This window comes from Erythrolamprus reginae, chromosome 3, assembly GCF_031021105.1.
Source record: "Erythrolamprus reginae isolate rEryReg1 chromosome 3, rEryReg1.hap1, whole genome shotgun sequence".
Taxonomy (NCBI): domain Eukaryota; kingdom Metazoa; phylum Chordata; class Lepidosauria; order Squamata; family Dipsadidae; genus Erythrolamprus; species Erythrolamprus reginae.
Window position 1 is genome coordinate 54,526,253 of NC_091952.1, and position 14,182 is coordinate 54,540,434.

The window sequence follows — 14,182 nt, forward strand, 5'->3', positions numbered from 1 at the left end:
GTGACTCCATAAAGCATTGTAATAATGCTGGCAGGCTGTATAAATAAAAATAATAGGTCCTTTACTAGGTCTACTTTAGGAGTATTAATCCGTTCTTTCTATATACAGACAAAGTGAAGTTGTTTTGATACAGCATAGCTTACAAGTTGTGCCTAGTTAACCAAAATCACTGATATATGCCATTAATAGAAAAGAAAGTGTCATTCTTGAACTTAGAAAACCAAACAATAGAAAGAGTGTACTGCTGCTTAAGTGAGGGACTACCAGCAGGAGCTGAAAAGCTCTGTTGTTTGAAAATGTGGAGACAGCAGACACAATCCTGATGTCATAACTGATATTAACAAGACCTAGGAACTTACACGTAGGGTGTGTCACTGCTCCTTCCTGATCTGTTGCCCATTTGTTTATCAGCCATTCCATATGGCTACTAAGGAAAAGCCAGCTTGTGACACTGATGCCCTAGACCACATCAATCAGAAACCCTGCTAGAATAATTTGCATTGTCAACCCAAATATTTAATATTTTCCTTTTACCATCTTGTTCTGCATTTTGCACATATGGCATTTGGACCTTGTTACCACAGTCCATAAAAAGGAAGGCAACTGTAATCATAACTTGAGGAAGGAGTAAATAAATATATTGCTACTACTACCTCAGAATAATTTATTGGAAGATGTTTGTGTGCTATCTCTCTTGCCAAAAGCATCAAACAATATGGTTTATATCATGCAAAATTGCAAAAAAGAAAAATGTAAAAGATAGTATAAATCAGTCAAGGCACTAGATCAAAATGTAACAATATCTGCCATACACAAGGGAAACTTTGTAGAATTGTCTTTAGCATATAGTAAAGGCCAACAAAGAAAGATGCAGCTGCCCAGGGCAAAACATTTTTTAGTCTGGGAGCAGCCATTGCAAAGATTTGTTTTTCCCTTTCAAACATGTTTTTATGATAAACAGGAAGTAGAACCTTCGCTCCCTTCTGTTTTTAGCAAGCAAAATGCAGGAAGGAGAAATGCTAACTTATTCTGTATGTATCTCAGACACCCGCATTTTGTTAATTAAAATTTTATTGATTTTCAAATAAAAAGACAAACTTTTCAAACAAACAAAAAAACCCCCAAACCAAACATATAACATAATTTTTGAAAAAATAAATGCCCTGTAAAAATTAAATACCCAGACACCAGCATTTTGAATTAGAAGCTGGAAGCTGTTTGATAACCAATGCAGCTCTTGCAGGATTGGTATAATATGATTATTTATTTATTTATTTATTTATAGGTTTTAGGAAATTATCTACTGTTTTTTATTTCAAAAGCACCAGAGTGATTCATGTTAAAAACTATGTACACAAACTGCATAACAATCAAAATCATAAAATCACTTTGTTATTACTGTAAATAAAAGCTTTGTAGCCTTATTGGTAGTTGTTATCTGCTGCACCTGGACCAGAGTGAGCTTCTGTAGCCTTTTCAGAGATGGTTTAGGTTTAGGTTTATTGGATTTATATGCCGCCCCTCTCCGCAAACTCGGGGCGGCTCACAACAATAATAAAAAAAAAACAGTACAGTACACAATACCAAATCCAATGCCCACCCATCCATATAAATTACTCCATATAAATTGCATTCTACATGTCCAGTATGAATATGACTGAAGCAGCTGTAACTATATCAAAGCCTGATCTCCAGGAAAATGATCAGACTAGTTTCAAGTGTCGGGGCCCTTCACACTACATCTGCTAAAGATTAATCATGTGTGGCCATAGCTACGCATGAATGTCACATATTTGTCTGTAGAGGTGGGTAGCATAACTCTTCCTTCAAGATTGTTAGCACAAAAGCCTCTCTTTCAAAAAAGGCATTATCTTTCAAATTCAGTTCATATTCCCGCCCTGTTTACTCACATAACTTAGAAGGCCAGTGATTCAACCTTGAATGGCTGATATCATGCTCGAAAGATCCCAATCGATGTCCTTAGATTCAGTTCCATATCACCCACTAATGTGTCCTCCAGCCATGTCTCCTGAGCTGAGTCATGTTGATATTGCCACCTATAAGAAACAAGTTGTGTCTGCCTTTTCTGTTTTCTTTTTTCTTTTTTAAAAAAACTCTTTTCTAAGTCGTGTTGTTTCTAATATTAAAATAAGATTCAGATTCCTATTCAGCTGGTTGGTTGGTTGGTTGGCCCAGTACTTCAGTGTGTCATTCAGTGTTTATATGAAGCTATCAAATCAGGTTGTGGTATTAGGGAATTTGGGTATATTGTCTTCAATAATTCCCTCAACACTGTCAGACTTTTTACTAAATCTGCACTTCTATTTCTACTAGTTTTTCTCATCATTCCTATCATCCTTTTCCTCCCACTTAGGACTGTATGACTTTAACTTTTTATTTTTATTAATATTGATTGTTTCTTCATTGCTTATTTGACCCCTAACAATCATTAAGTGTTGTACCACATGATTCTTGACAAATGTATCTTTTTCTTTTATGTACGCTGAGAGCATATGCACCAAGACAAATTCCTTGTGTGTCCAATCACACTTGGCCAATAAAATTCTATTCTATTCTATTCTATATACATCGCACCATTTTTTTTCTCTGCAGTGTCATTTAAACTTTTCCAAGTCTGATTCTTTAACTTTAGCACCAGTTGTGGTATAGATTTAATACTGCTGAACTTTGAGGTGATAGAGTTGGGTAATCATCATTGAAAATTATTCCTCTTAAAATCTGTCTATACAAAAAAAAAACCTAAGGATTTGTTTTTGTTTTAATTGGAAGTATACTAAACAACATGCTTTGTTATAGCTAAAGTTGGTAAAGGGTTTCAAGAATCAACTTGTCATGATTTGGTCCAATATACTTTGAAATACAACGAATATGTCTCCAATTGTCAATGAATGAGGTCCCATTGAAATATACCTACTTTCACTGTTATAGTTATCTTTATTGATAAATAGTGCTCACCACCTGCTCCATCTTGACAAATAGTGTTTATTCACTGACTTCTGCACTAGTTTTAATCATGGTCTTCTTTTAAACCTCTTTGAGCAGCTGAATCTGGTTTCCAGCGCTACAATGTCCAAAAGCACTTCTGATACCTTTCCTGATGGATTACCTCATCCCCCCACCTCTGCAACTGCACCCATTACTCCATTGCGACAGGGTCCTTCTGTTATCAGCTCCTCGACTTTACACAATGTAGGGCCTATTCGCAGGAGAAACTCAGAGAAGTTCTGCACACCAATTTCCTCAGGTGAGATACCATATTTTTCAGAGTATGAGATGCACCCGAATATAAGACACACCTTAGTTTTGGAGGAGGAAAATAGGGAGGAAATCTACCTAACAGGTATTCCCCTGGATAGCGCCCTTAGTCTGTTCAGGTTCAGCACATTATTTTATCCCCAGTTGGGCTGAATAAGCCTTTTTCAGAGGGAGTAGGAATGAAAAGCCCACAAAGACGTAGGGCTGGAAAATACCTTATTCAGAGGGAGTAGGAAGCCAGGAAGATTGTTTGCACCTAGTTAGGGCTGTTTGGGGAGGGCGGAGCTTTGAAAAAGCTACATTTGGAATATAAGATGCACTCAAATTTTAAGCCTCTTTTAGGAAGGAAAAAGGTGCATCTTATATTCTGAAAAATAAATCAGTCAAGGCACTGAGTTGAGAAGTTCCAGTTACATCAGATATTGTACTGAAATTGATTATTTGGAATGTCTTTTGCTGTTCTTGATAACTTACTTTCTTCTACCTAGAACTTGCACAGAATCATGAATTTTACAAAAATGCAGATGTCCGCCCTCCCTTCACATATGCCTCACTTATCAGACAGGTAAAAAAACTTCTCTGTTTTGTAAGAATGCACATAAATATAATGATGTCTGGAAAAGGCAGCAATCTTTCTTATGAAGTATTCCCACTTATATTCAATTGTTAATTGTTGCAAGTGTTTCTAATGTGCCAGTAATGTACCCTGAGATTGTTGCATTCTGTCCTAACTCTGAGGAATGCAGTTTCGTTAAGCTGCAAATTTAACTGCCAATTTACATCTTGAGAGCAAAATTATCTGTGGTCTTAAGCCTTTGTTTGTGCCTTTCACTAAGCATTCTAGTACTGCTGGTAAATGAATCAGATACATATTCTTTTTTTCTTTTGTCTATTTTGTATGAAGGAGAGACCTAGAGACAAAAGACACAAGAGTTGTATTTCTAGTTTTTATTGCTCTTTAATTATTTATAATTATAGTTGTATCCTGCTCGAATCCGACAGCTCTTGGCAGTTCTGACCTTAGTTCTTCTTAATGCACTGTTTCATATAGTCAGGTTAATAGCTCTCTGAATAAGGGTAGGGAAGGGACTTTTTTAATAAAAAAAAAAATGACAGTGATAAGCTCAATTTTCATTAGTAAAAAAAATCTGCCCTTCAGTGTCTTCAAGAGTTTTCAAAAATACAGCAATGTAATGTTAAAGTAATTTCTTTCAGAGTTGCTAACCTTGTACTGAATAACAAAAGTCTCCCTTTAAAATAACTTGTATTGATTAATCCTGTTTTCTGGTAGATTTCATTGAAATATTTTAATTAAAACTAATTATTAGGCTAATTTAACTAGTCATAGTCAAACATTTAATATTTGTATATAAGAGATCATCGTTTACTGTAGATTCATTTGTATCAAATGTTTCTTAATTTTAGATGCAGTATAATCACATGTTTCACTTATGTAAAACTATAGAGTTCCTATACAGTATATTCATGTTAGTGGTTTGTAACTGCTGATGTCTCCTTCCAATCTTAATTTTCTGGCAGAGCAGATATAGTTTTTTTTGGGTCATAATGTCTTATATAAACTGCAACCTTCTATAGCACATCTTCAAAAAAAATCAAATCTCATTTCCTTCTCTGTTCTGTCTTCTATTCCTTTATTTGACTATTTATTTTCAGTTATTTTTTTAAAATTTACTCTAATTATTTTTAATACAACTATATACAAAAAAAAACACCATTAAATTTCCTGAGAAAATGGCTACCATTGCACCCTGATAATATTGTTTTGGGCCAGCATCTCTATTTTGCAGTGAATAAAAACAAGCTGGGTACCTTAAGAGTACAGACTACAGTATTTTCCTAGGCCTCTGACCTTACAGCCCTATTTCCTTCTGGCTGAATAAATGCCTTTATAAATGCTTTATTTTGCATTTAAAATATGCTTAGAAAGACAAACTAAGACCATTACTTCTATTATCTCCTCCTTAGATGTAGTCTTTTAAAGCCTATGCAAAAAGTCTGAATTAGATTGTTTCCTGGTAACTTATTCCCGTTATTTTCAGGTCTTTCAGATTAACCTGAATCTACGGGATATCTATGATTTGATAAGCTTTTCCAAGAGATATTTTGAAAGTTTAAACAAATATTCTCACTCACTAGCTCCCCCAAATATTTTTGCCCTTGATGCAGATAGTGACATGTAAAAATATTAGGTTAGATCAAATTACTCTTTCAAACATCCCAACCCTGCTGAGTTAACAGTTGATAGAAATTTACTGTCTCCATCTTAATCCCAGTCCTGAAAATTTTGATTATGTTTCATTTTTAATTGCATCACCACTAAAAACTGATTGGGCCAAGTGCCTGAAGTATTGCCTGATCTGTATTAGTAAACCTGAATGCCAACCTGTTATCTTTTCTCTGTTGACTTTGCTAAATATTGAGATGCAAAAGAAAAATAAAAGAAAAGAACCATTTTAGGGTGCTCTTCTTTTGCTATATAAGCAATGACCAGTTTTTGAAGAATGTTTGAGTACATATTGACAACCTTTCTTTGCCCATATACAGTGATCCCCCGTTTATTGCGTCCCCAACCATTGCGAACAGGGTACTTCGCTATTTTTCAACCCGGAAGTCAAAAATACCATCTACGCATGCGTGCCGGGCACGCATGGGTAGATGGCAGCGGCTTCCCTGGGTCTTCCCCCTCTTGCTGGCGTCAGCGAGGAGTTTCCCCACCGCCCACGCAAACTCCTCGCTGCCGCTCGCCCGCCCTTCGCCTGCCCACGCCGTTCGCTCCCCCCTCTTGCTGTCGGGAGGGCGAGAAGCCCTCCCCAGCACCCGCTCGCCCGCCCTTCGCCCTGGCGGAGAAATTCCAGCCCCCACCTGGTCCCGCCCGATCCTCCTCCCTGAGGCAGCTCGCCCTCCCATGGCCGCTTCCTCCACCCTCTATTGCAAGCCTCTCTCCTCCCATATTCTGCCCCCCTCCCAGCTTCCAAGCCGCATTCGCCTTCCTCCGCCAGGAGACGGCCGCCGTCACCGCCATACGCGGCTCGGCTTCCCTGGCTGCTGCTCCGGTCGCCCGATCGTCTCCTGCCTCCCGTGCCGATGTTCCCTGCCAAGCCTGGCTCGGATTCCCTGGCTGCTTGGCCGGGGGGGGGGGGCTCGGCCGAAAGGAGCTGGAGACGCAGAGCTGAACACACCCCTTCATCCCCAAAGGCCGGCCTTTTTGTCTGGGAGGGAAGATGACGTGCCGGTGGCACAGGGGCGAGGGGCGGGAGGCAAATCGCTGCGTCTCCAGCCACTTTTGGCCGAGCCCCCCCCTCCGGCCAAGCAGCCAGGGAAGCCGAACTGGGCTTGGCGGGGAACATCGGCACGGGAGGCAGCTTCTGCCGGACATGGGCAATGGGCGGGACAGAGAAGCGGGGAGAATCAGGAGGCTCCTTTGGCAGCTGGGGGCTGCCTGGCTTTGTTGTTTTGGCTGCAGCGGGTGCCAGGCAGCCTCCAGCCGCCAAAGGAACCTCCTGATTCTTCCCGCTTCTCTGTCCCGCCCATTGCCCGTGTCCGGCAGAAGCTGCTGCCTTATTGCTCTTTGCCGGCGGGATGCAAAGTGCTGGGGTGGGAGGGTGTCCTGACAGCCCCCCCACCCATATGCTTCGCCTCCCGCCGGGCAAGAGCGCTCGGGTGGCAACTTCTTCTAGATACGGGCGATGTCCACGCTCTCTCTCGGCGCTTTCGAGCCGAGTCCGTGAGCGAGTTCGCTCCCGGACTCGGCTCGAAGGCGGCGAGAGACAGCGGCAAGGAACGGGCCTGTCCACGCTCTCTCTCGGCGCTTTCGAGCCGAGTCCGTGAGCGAGTTCGCTCCCGGACTCGGCTCGAAGGCGGCGAGAGACAGCGCCAAGGAACGGGCCTGTCCACGCTCTCTCTCGGCGCTTTCGAGCCGAGTCCGTGAGCGAGTTCGCTCCCGGACTCGGCTCGAAGGCGGCGAGAGACAGCGCCAAGGAACGGGCCTGTCCACGCTCTCTCTCGGCGCTTTCGAGCCGAGTCCGTGAGCGAGTTCGCTCCCGGACTCGGCTCGAAGGCGGCGAGAGACAGCGCCAAGGAACGGGCCTGTCCACGCTCTCTCTCGGCGCTTTCGAGCCGAGTCCGTGAGCGAGTTCGCTCCCGGACTCGGCTCGAAAGCGCCGAGAGACAGCGCCCCCCGGACCCCCAACCCGGGTTTGGGGGGCTGCTAGGAAGCCCTCCATGCCGGCGGCAAACAGCCGCGCCGCCCCCAATCTTCGGCTCCTCGCTAGCGCTGTGGGAGTAAAAACACCATCTGCACATGCGCAGACGGTGTTTTTACTTCCGCATCGCTACTTCGCGAAAACCCGCTCGTTGCGGGGGCTCCTGGAACGGAACCCTCGCAACGAGCGGGGGATCACTGTAGTACAATTCTCAGCTTGGAGACATGATTACAGTACCTGCCTTGCTTAGTCTGCTCCATTTCTGTACTTAGGGAATAATAATTAGCAGCAATTTTGTACTTACTATTTAGCAGATCTTGTTCTCAGCAGTTAAGCCTACAGTACTGTATGTAAAACAGAATATTGTTCTATTTGCATAAAGGAACCTTCTGCTAAATACAGCTGTCTAAAACCTTATTCCCTGAGCAATGCTACTCCTGATCTACATAGATTAGATCTACTTCTTTATGTGAGATGGATGACCTTATTAGACTTACTGACTTATATGAGAGGTACCCATATAATTTGAAAATAAATTTTAAAAATTAAGAATAATTTTTAATTTAACTAAAAATTAAATTAAAAAATAGAAATATTTATTTTTTAAAAAAATAAAAAATACTTCAGAAATCATTAGGCCTACAAAATGGTGTTCTACATTCAAACAAAGAAAATAAATGTTTAAGTTGGTTGGTCTGGTTATTTTTTTAAATAAAATGCTGAAAGAACCAATTTTATTGTGTTTGGGAATTTTGTATATCATTTCCTAGAATTAATAATAATAATAATAATAATAATAATAATAATAATAATAATAATAATAATCTAATATTAGCAAATATTGAATTTCTCTGAAGATATTTAATTTAATTTATTTAAATTTTAACCCACCCAACTCCCTGGGAACTCTGATATAAATACAACTTAATAAAAAGACTGTATGGTCTTTACATTTTCTTTTGGTACCCAGTTGCATGGTGACACATTGCTGTGTCCATAATATATACCTTTATTGGCTTCTACTGTTTTGTCTTGGAATAAGCAATGATAATTCATGATATTACAGTATGTCATTCCTAGATACTTCTACATTTTTGAATGTCAATTGATTGGTTCACAAATGTGTATGTTACTCTCGATGCTTTGTCATATAGCTTTTGTTGAGTCATAAATTCAATTCACTAAAAACCTGTGGTTTCTGGGTAACATCATTCCATGGGAAAACTCAATAATATAGGATCTATATGGCTACTTTACTCACACTAATTCCCACTTCATTTTCTAATCATTAAGTGAAGAGAAATCAATATGTATTAACTTGTCCTAGGTTCAGCAATTTTAACAAGTGGTTGAAAGTTTTGTAAACATACCATAGTAATGTCGTTCCTTTTAACATTTTTAATAGTAGTTCACCCAGGAATAGTGATGAGGAATGCTGAGTCTTGTAATGACTTTTTCTCATGTCTAAATGTAGGCTATTCTTGAGACACCTGACAGGCAGCTAACATTGAATGAAATCTACAATTGGTTCACACGGATGTTTGCCTACTTCAGGAGAAATACAGCTACATGGAAGGTAAAATTTAACCTAGGATTTAAATATAGCCTTGAGACACATATACAGTGTTCCCTCGATTTTCGCGGGTTCAAACTTCGCGAATAGCCTATACCACGTTTTTTTCAAAAAATATTAATTAAAAATACTTCGTGCTTTTTTTCTATACCACAGTTTTTCCCGCCCGATGATGTCATATGCCATACGTCAAAAACTAATAATGTTTGCAAATATATAACAAAAAAAATAATTATTGTTAATAAATAATTATGTTTATAAATATCAGAATCACCAAGTGTCTTATTCAATGGTGAGTACCAGTACCAGTCTGCGGAGAGGGGCAGCATACAAATCCAATTAAGTAATAATAATAATAATAATAATAATAATAATAATAATAATAATAATAATAATGGTGAGTAAATTGTTGTTAAGGGAATGAGAAATGGTAATTTAGGGATTTAAAGTGTTAAGGGATGGCTTGTGATACTGTCCATAGCCAAAAATGGTGTTTTTACTTCCACATCTCTACTTCGCGGAAATTCGACTTTTGCGGGCGGTCTCGGAACGCATCCCCCGCGAAAATCAAGGGAACACTGTATATAATATTCTTCACAACAATATCACTTTTTAAAGAAATATGGAACTCTATTAATCAGAATGATTAATAAATATGGAGAAATGGATGGAGTCAGAAAAAAATTAAGAAATACTAATGGTATAAATGTAGGGAGTAGTATGTAGTGTGTCATGAAAAACTGTTTATGGAAAGAAATGAAAACTGCCTATAGGTAAGTGCATTTCTACCTACTTGTATTGATTGTATTTTATGGTATTAAGAACACAGTGAGAATAGATTTATTTAAGAAGTGTATGTAGTTAAAACCAGAAGAGATGGGAAGTGGGAATTAATAAGAAATGGATGAGTAGAAGTACAGAACTAAGTGACCATTATGTAAAAGAGATGTTGAGGTGAATTGATCATATAGAACGGATAAATGAAAAACACATTGCAATACAAATATATGAAGGAAAAATTGAAAGATTTAGAAGTTTATGTCAGGATGAGAGTAATTAAAGTCAGTTTGAACCTTAAATCATCCTGGAGGTGATGGATTGAGAGCTCAGACATTTGTTCTTAAAGCAAGATTTCTTTTTATTATAAAAGAAGAAAATTAAATATGTCACAAGGGACAAATGAAAAATACATCTTCACATGATGGCTGCTAAGACAGGAATGAATTAGCAAATATGGAGAAAGGTATAAAGACGGATGTGAGGTATAATGACGTGGCAGGATTTTACATCATAGTAGGAGGATCTAATAAAACACACACACACAGTTAAATATTTAATTACTGAATGTCTCTGAATGTCTCTGGGGCTGTCAATATTCAGCGTGACAGTTTAGACATTGCTGGATGATGAATTCCTCAACTTTAACTTGTAAACAGAGGTTGCCAGTTAAATGAAGAAAAGACAATCCAGGTAGTCCTCGACTTACAACAGTTCATTCAGTGACCAAAGTCCCAGTGGCACTGAAAAAAAGGGATTTATGATCATTTTTCCATACTCACGACCATTGCAGCATCCCCATGTTTAGGTGATCAAAATTCAAATATTTGGGAACTGGCTCATATTTGGAGTGTCCTGGGGTCACGCGAAGTCCCTTTTGCAACCTTTTGACGAAGCAAAGTCCATTCACTTAACAACTGTGCTACTAACTTAACAACTGCAGTGATTCACTTAAGAAGTGTGGCAGGAAAGGTCGTAAAGTGGGGCAAAAACTCACTTAACACATGTCCCACTTAGCAACAGAAATGTTGGGCTCAATTGTGGTTGTAAGTTGAGGACTATCTGCATGAAGCACTATATGGCCATGGTGAAGATAAGGAAGATTTGCAGAGAGGGTATGGATAAGTATACAGTAGTCCCTCGCTATACCGCGCTTCACCTACTGCAGCTTCACTTCATCGCGGGTTTTCAAGAAATATTAATGAGAAAAATCATTCGCGGATCTTCGCTGGTTCGCGGATTTCTGAAGAAGTCGATCGGCAGATTTAAACAGCCCGCGGAACTCGATCGGCAGGTTTTTCAAAAAATATATATCTAAAATTGTAAATACTGTATTTAAATACTGTATCTAAAATAAATACTGTGTGGGAAGGGTTTATAAACACTTAAAACAATGAAAACTTACCAAACAATTACAATATAAATACAGTGGTACCTCGAGATACGAGTTTAATTCGTTCCGGACCTGGGCTCTTAAGTCGAGCAGCTCTTATCTCGAACGACTTTTCCCCATAGGAATTAATGTAAATAATTTTAATTGGTTCCAGCCCTCAAAAAACTCACAAAGTTAGTCTAAATTATGCAGAAAGACATGTTTTTAATGAAGAAATGTACATGTACATATAAATGAATAATGAAGTTTCTTTCACTTAACTTGTAAACTTTCTTAAACTTTTAAATTTACATATGTTCAACTTCTCTGCCACCCAATCCTGTAGGACAGAGGTCCCCAACCCTTTTTGCACCAGGGACCGGCTTTAAGCGATCAAGAGAGGAATGGGTGAATGAATGGACGGAGGGTGGGAAGGAAGGAAGGAAAGAGGGAAGGGACAGGAACAGAGGAAGGAAGCAAGGAAACTTATGAAAGGGGAGAGTAAGAGAGGAATGAGTGAAGGGAGGGAGGGAAGAAGGTGGGAAGGAGAAAGAAAAGAAGAAATAGAGGAAGGGAAGGTAAAAGAGAGAAAGAAAAAGAGCAAGAAAGAAAGAAAGAAAGAAAGGGGGAAGGGACAGGAACAGAGGAAGGAAGCAAGAAAACTTATGAAAGGGGAGAGTAAGAGAGGAATGAGTGAAGGGAGGGAGGGAGGGAAGAAGGTGGGAAGGAGAAAGAAAAGAAGAAATAGAGGAAGGGAAGGTAAAAGAGAGAAAGAAAAAGAGCAAGAAAGAAAGCTGCAAGCACCCCCCCGAGCCTCCCAGGCCGGCTGCAACCTTTTAAAACACGCGCGCCGCTTCGCAGCTGTCTCCTGAAGCCGAACGCGGAAGTTAGCGTTTGGCTTCAGGAGACAGCTCCTTGGCGCTTGTATCTCGAATTTGGGCTTGTAAGTAGAACAAAAATATCTCTCCCCTCCCAGCTCTTATCTCGAGTTGCTCTTAAGTAGAGCAGCTCTTATGTCGGGGTTCCACTGTACTTAAATAAGTACTATCAGTCGATAAATTCCCCATCGCAGATTTCACCTATCGCAGCCGGGTCTGGAACGTAACACCAGCAATAGGTGAGGTCTTACTGTAGTCCAAGAGTCACTCTGGATAATGAGATTGGTGGCATATACATTTAATAAATAAATAGTGATGATATTAGTCTATATTAAATTTAACTGAATACTTTTGTTTTCCCACTTTAATTTCTTTAGCTTATATTTCTGACTCCTTTTCTGTGCTCTGTCTAATGTTGGTAACCACAAAATGGAATTGTTGGTTGTATGTGTGTGTCTGCTCACCTGTGCATATGTACAGGTTCTAAATGTAGAAGATATACAGGACTGAATTCAAAATTACCCTTAGAAAAACAATAATATGTTTATGGCTGAACTGGGTTATATTTTATTAGTATTCTGAATGTGGGCATGATATTAAGAATTTTACAAAACCTATACACAATCGCACATCAATACATTCATTCTATGATTTAGTAGCAGCATGGTTGAGTTTCCTTATTTGATTCCATGTGCAACAAAATCTGCCCTGAAGATCTTAATATGTGAAGGTAAAGAGAAAGATTGTAAAGAATATATTGTGCTATATAATGTACAGTGATACCTTGTCTTACAAACTTAATTGGTTCTGGGACGAGGTTCTTAAGGTGAAAAGTTTGTAAGATGAAACAATGTTTCCCATAAGAATCAATGGAAAAGCGATTAATGCGTGCAAGCCCAAAATTCAACCCTTTTGCCAGCCGAAGCGCCCGTTTTTGCACTGCTGGGATTCCCCTGAGGCTCCCCTCCATGGGAAACCCCACCTCTGGACTTCTGTGTTTTTGCAATGCTGCAGGGGAATCCCAGCATCACAAAAACGAGTGCTTTGCTGGCAACAGAAGTCTGAAGGTGGGGTTTCCCATGGAGGGGAGCCTCAGGGGAATCCCAGCAGCGCAAAAATGGATGCTTCGCTGGCAACGGAAGTCCGGAAGTGGGGCATCCCAGTGGCAGCGGTGGGTTTGCAAGGTGAAAATAGTTTGTAAGAAGTGGCAAAAAAATCTTAAACCCCGGGTTTGTATCTCAAAAAGTTTGTATGACAAGGCGTTTGTAAGACAAGGTATCACTGTACTTGGGTATTTCAGGTGACTTAACATGATCCACTGAAATGATATTTGAGTGACTTGTGAAACGTTTTCTTTTCTTTCTTGGCTTCTACTATATTATGTGCGGAAGACAAAATTCTTATCTCTCCTTCAGTAAAATATATGGTGTATTCCATATCTTCCACAAGTAAGGTGATCCGTTCTTTAGCCATTACCCAAAGTGGAGAAAATAGATATCTGAGTCATTTTGTTGCTTCCAGTTAGGATGAAGGGGCTGTGAGACTGTCGGGACTGATGAATTCCACCTTCTTGAGCACAAGATATTCCTCTGCCTCTGTGGCTTTCTTTCTGAGCTGTGGGCTATAGTTTTCTCTTGATGAGAATGTATATTCCTCAGCACAATAAACAGATAATTTAACATAAAATGTGTCAAAATGCATGGATGATTAAACCAGATTAGAGCATTAGGTTCCATCCCTCAGAACAATGTGTTTTAGCTTCTGAGGTGGGGATAACGATGTGTGGGTTGGTGACAACAGCATGTGATCAGTCTGTTCCATTATAAGCCTGCAGAAATAGGTCTGCAGCTGCATGCGTGTGGCTTCAGTACAAGAAAAGCAGAAGGGAAGTTCAAGATGCTGGAAATAGAAAATAGGGCTAATGATAAAGAATAATAAAGAATTCTATAACCTGGGGGGTTGGTATCTCACTGCATGTGGCAAATAGATGTTTCAGTCAACCTAATTCAGGTTAGTTTCCAGATTACAAGAAGTACTTGCCATAATACAGAAGGCGTCCTAATAGGATAGTCATGGGTGTATG

General features: G+C 39.7%; 1 protein-coding gene across 6 annotated transcripts in view; it reads left to right on the plus strand.

The window, feature by feature from the left end:
• The window catches only part of FOXP4 (forkhead box P4), a 215,572-nt gene that overhangs the window by 178,650 nt on the left and 22,740 nt on the right, over positions 1-14,182 (plus strand). For all 6 annotated transcript variants that reach the window (XM_070745335.1, XM_070745334.1, XM_070745339.1 and 3 more), the window contains exons 11-13: positions 3,064-3,265; positions 3,765-3,841; positions 8,974-9,075. In XM_070745335.1, the coding sequence (XP_070601436.1) occupies positions 3,064-3,265; positions 3,765-3,841; positions 8,974-9,075 (381 nt within the window). The remainder of the gene's footprint in view (positions 1-3,063; positions 3,266-3,764; positions 3,842-8,973; positions 9,076-14,182) is intronic.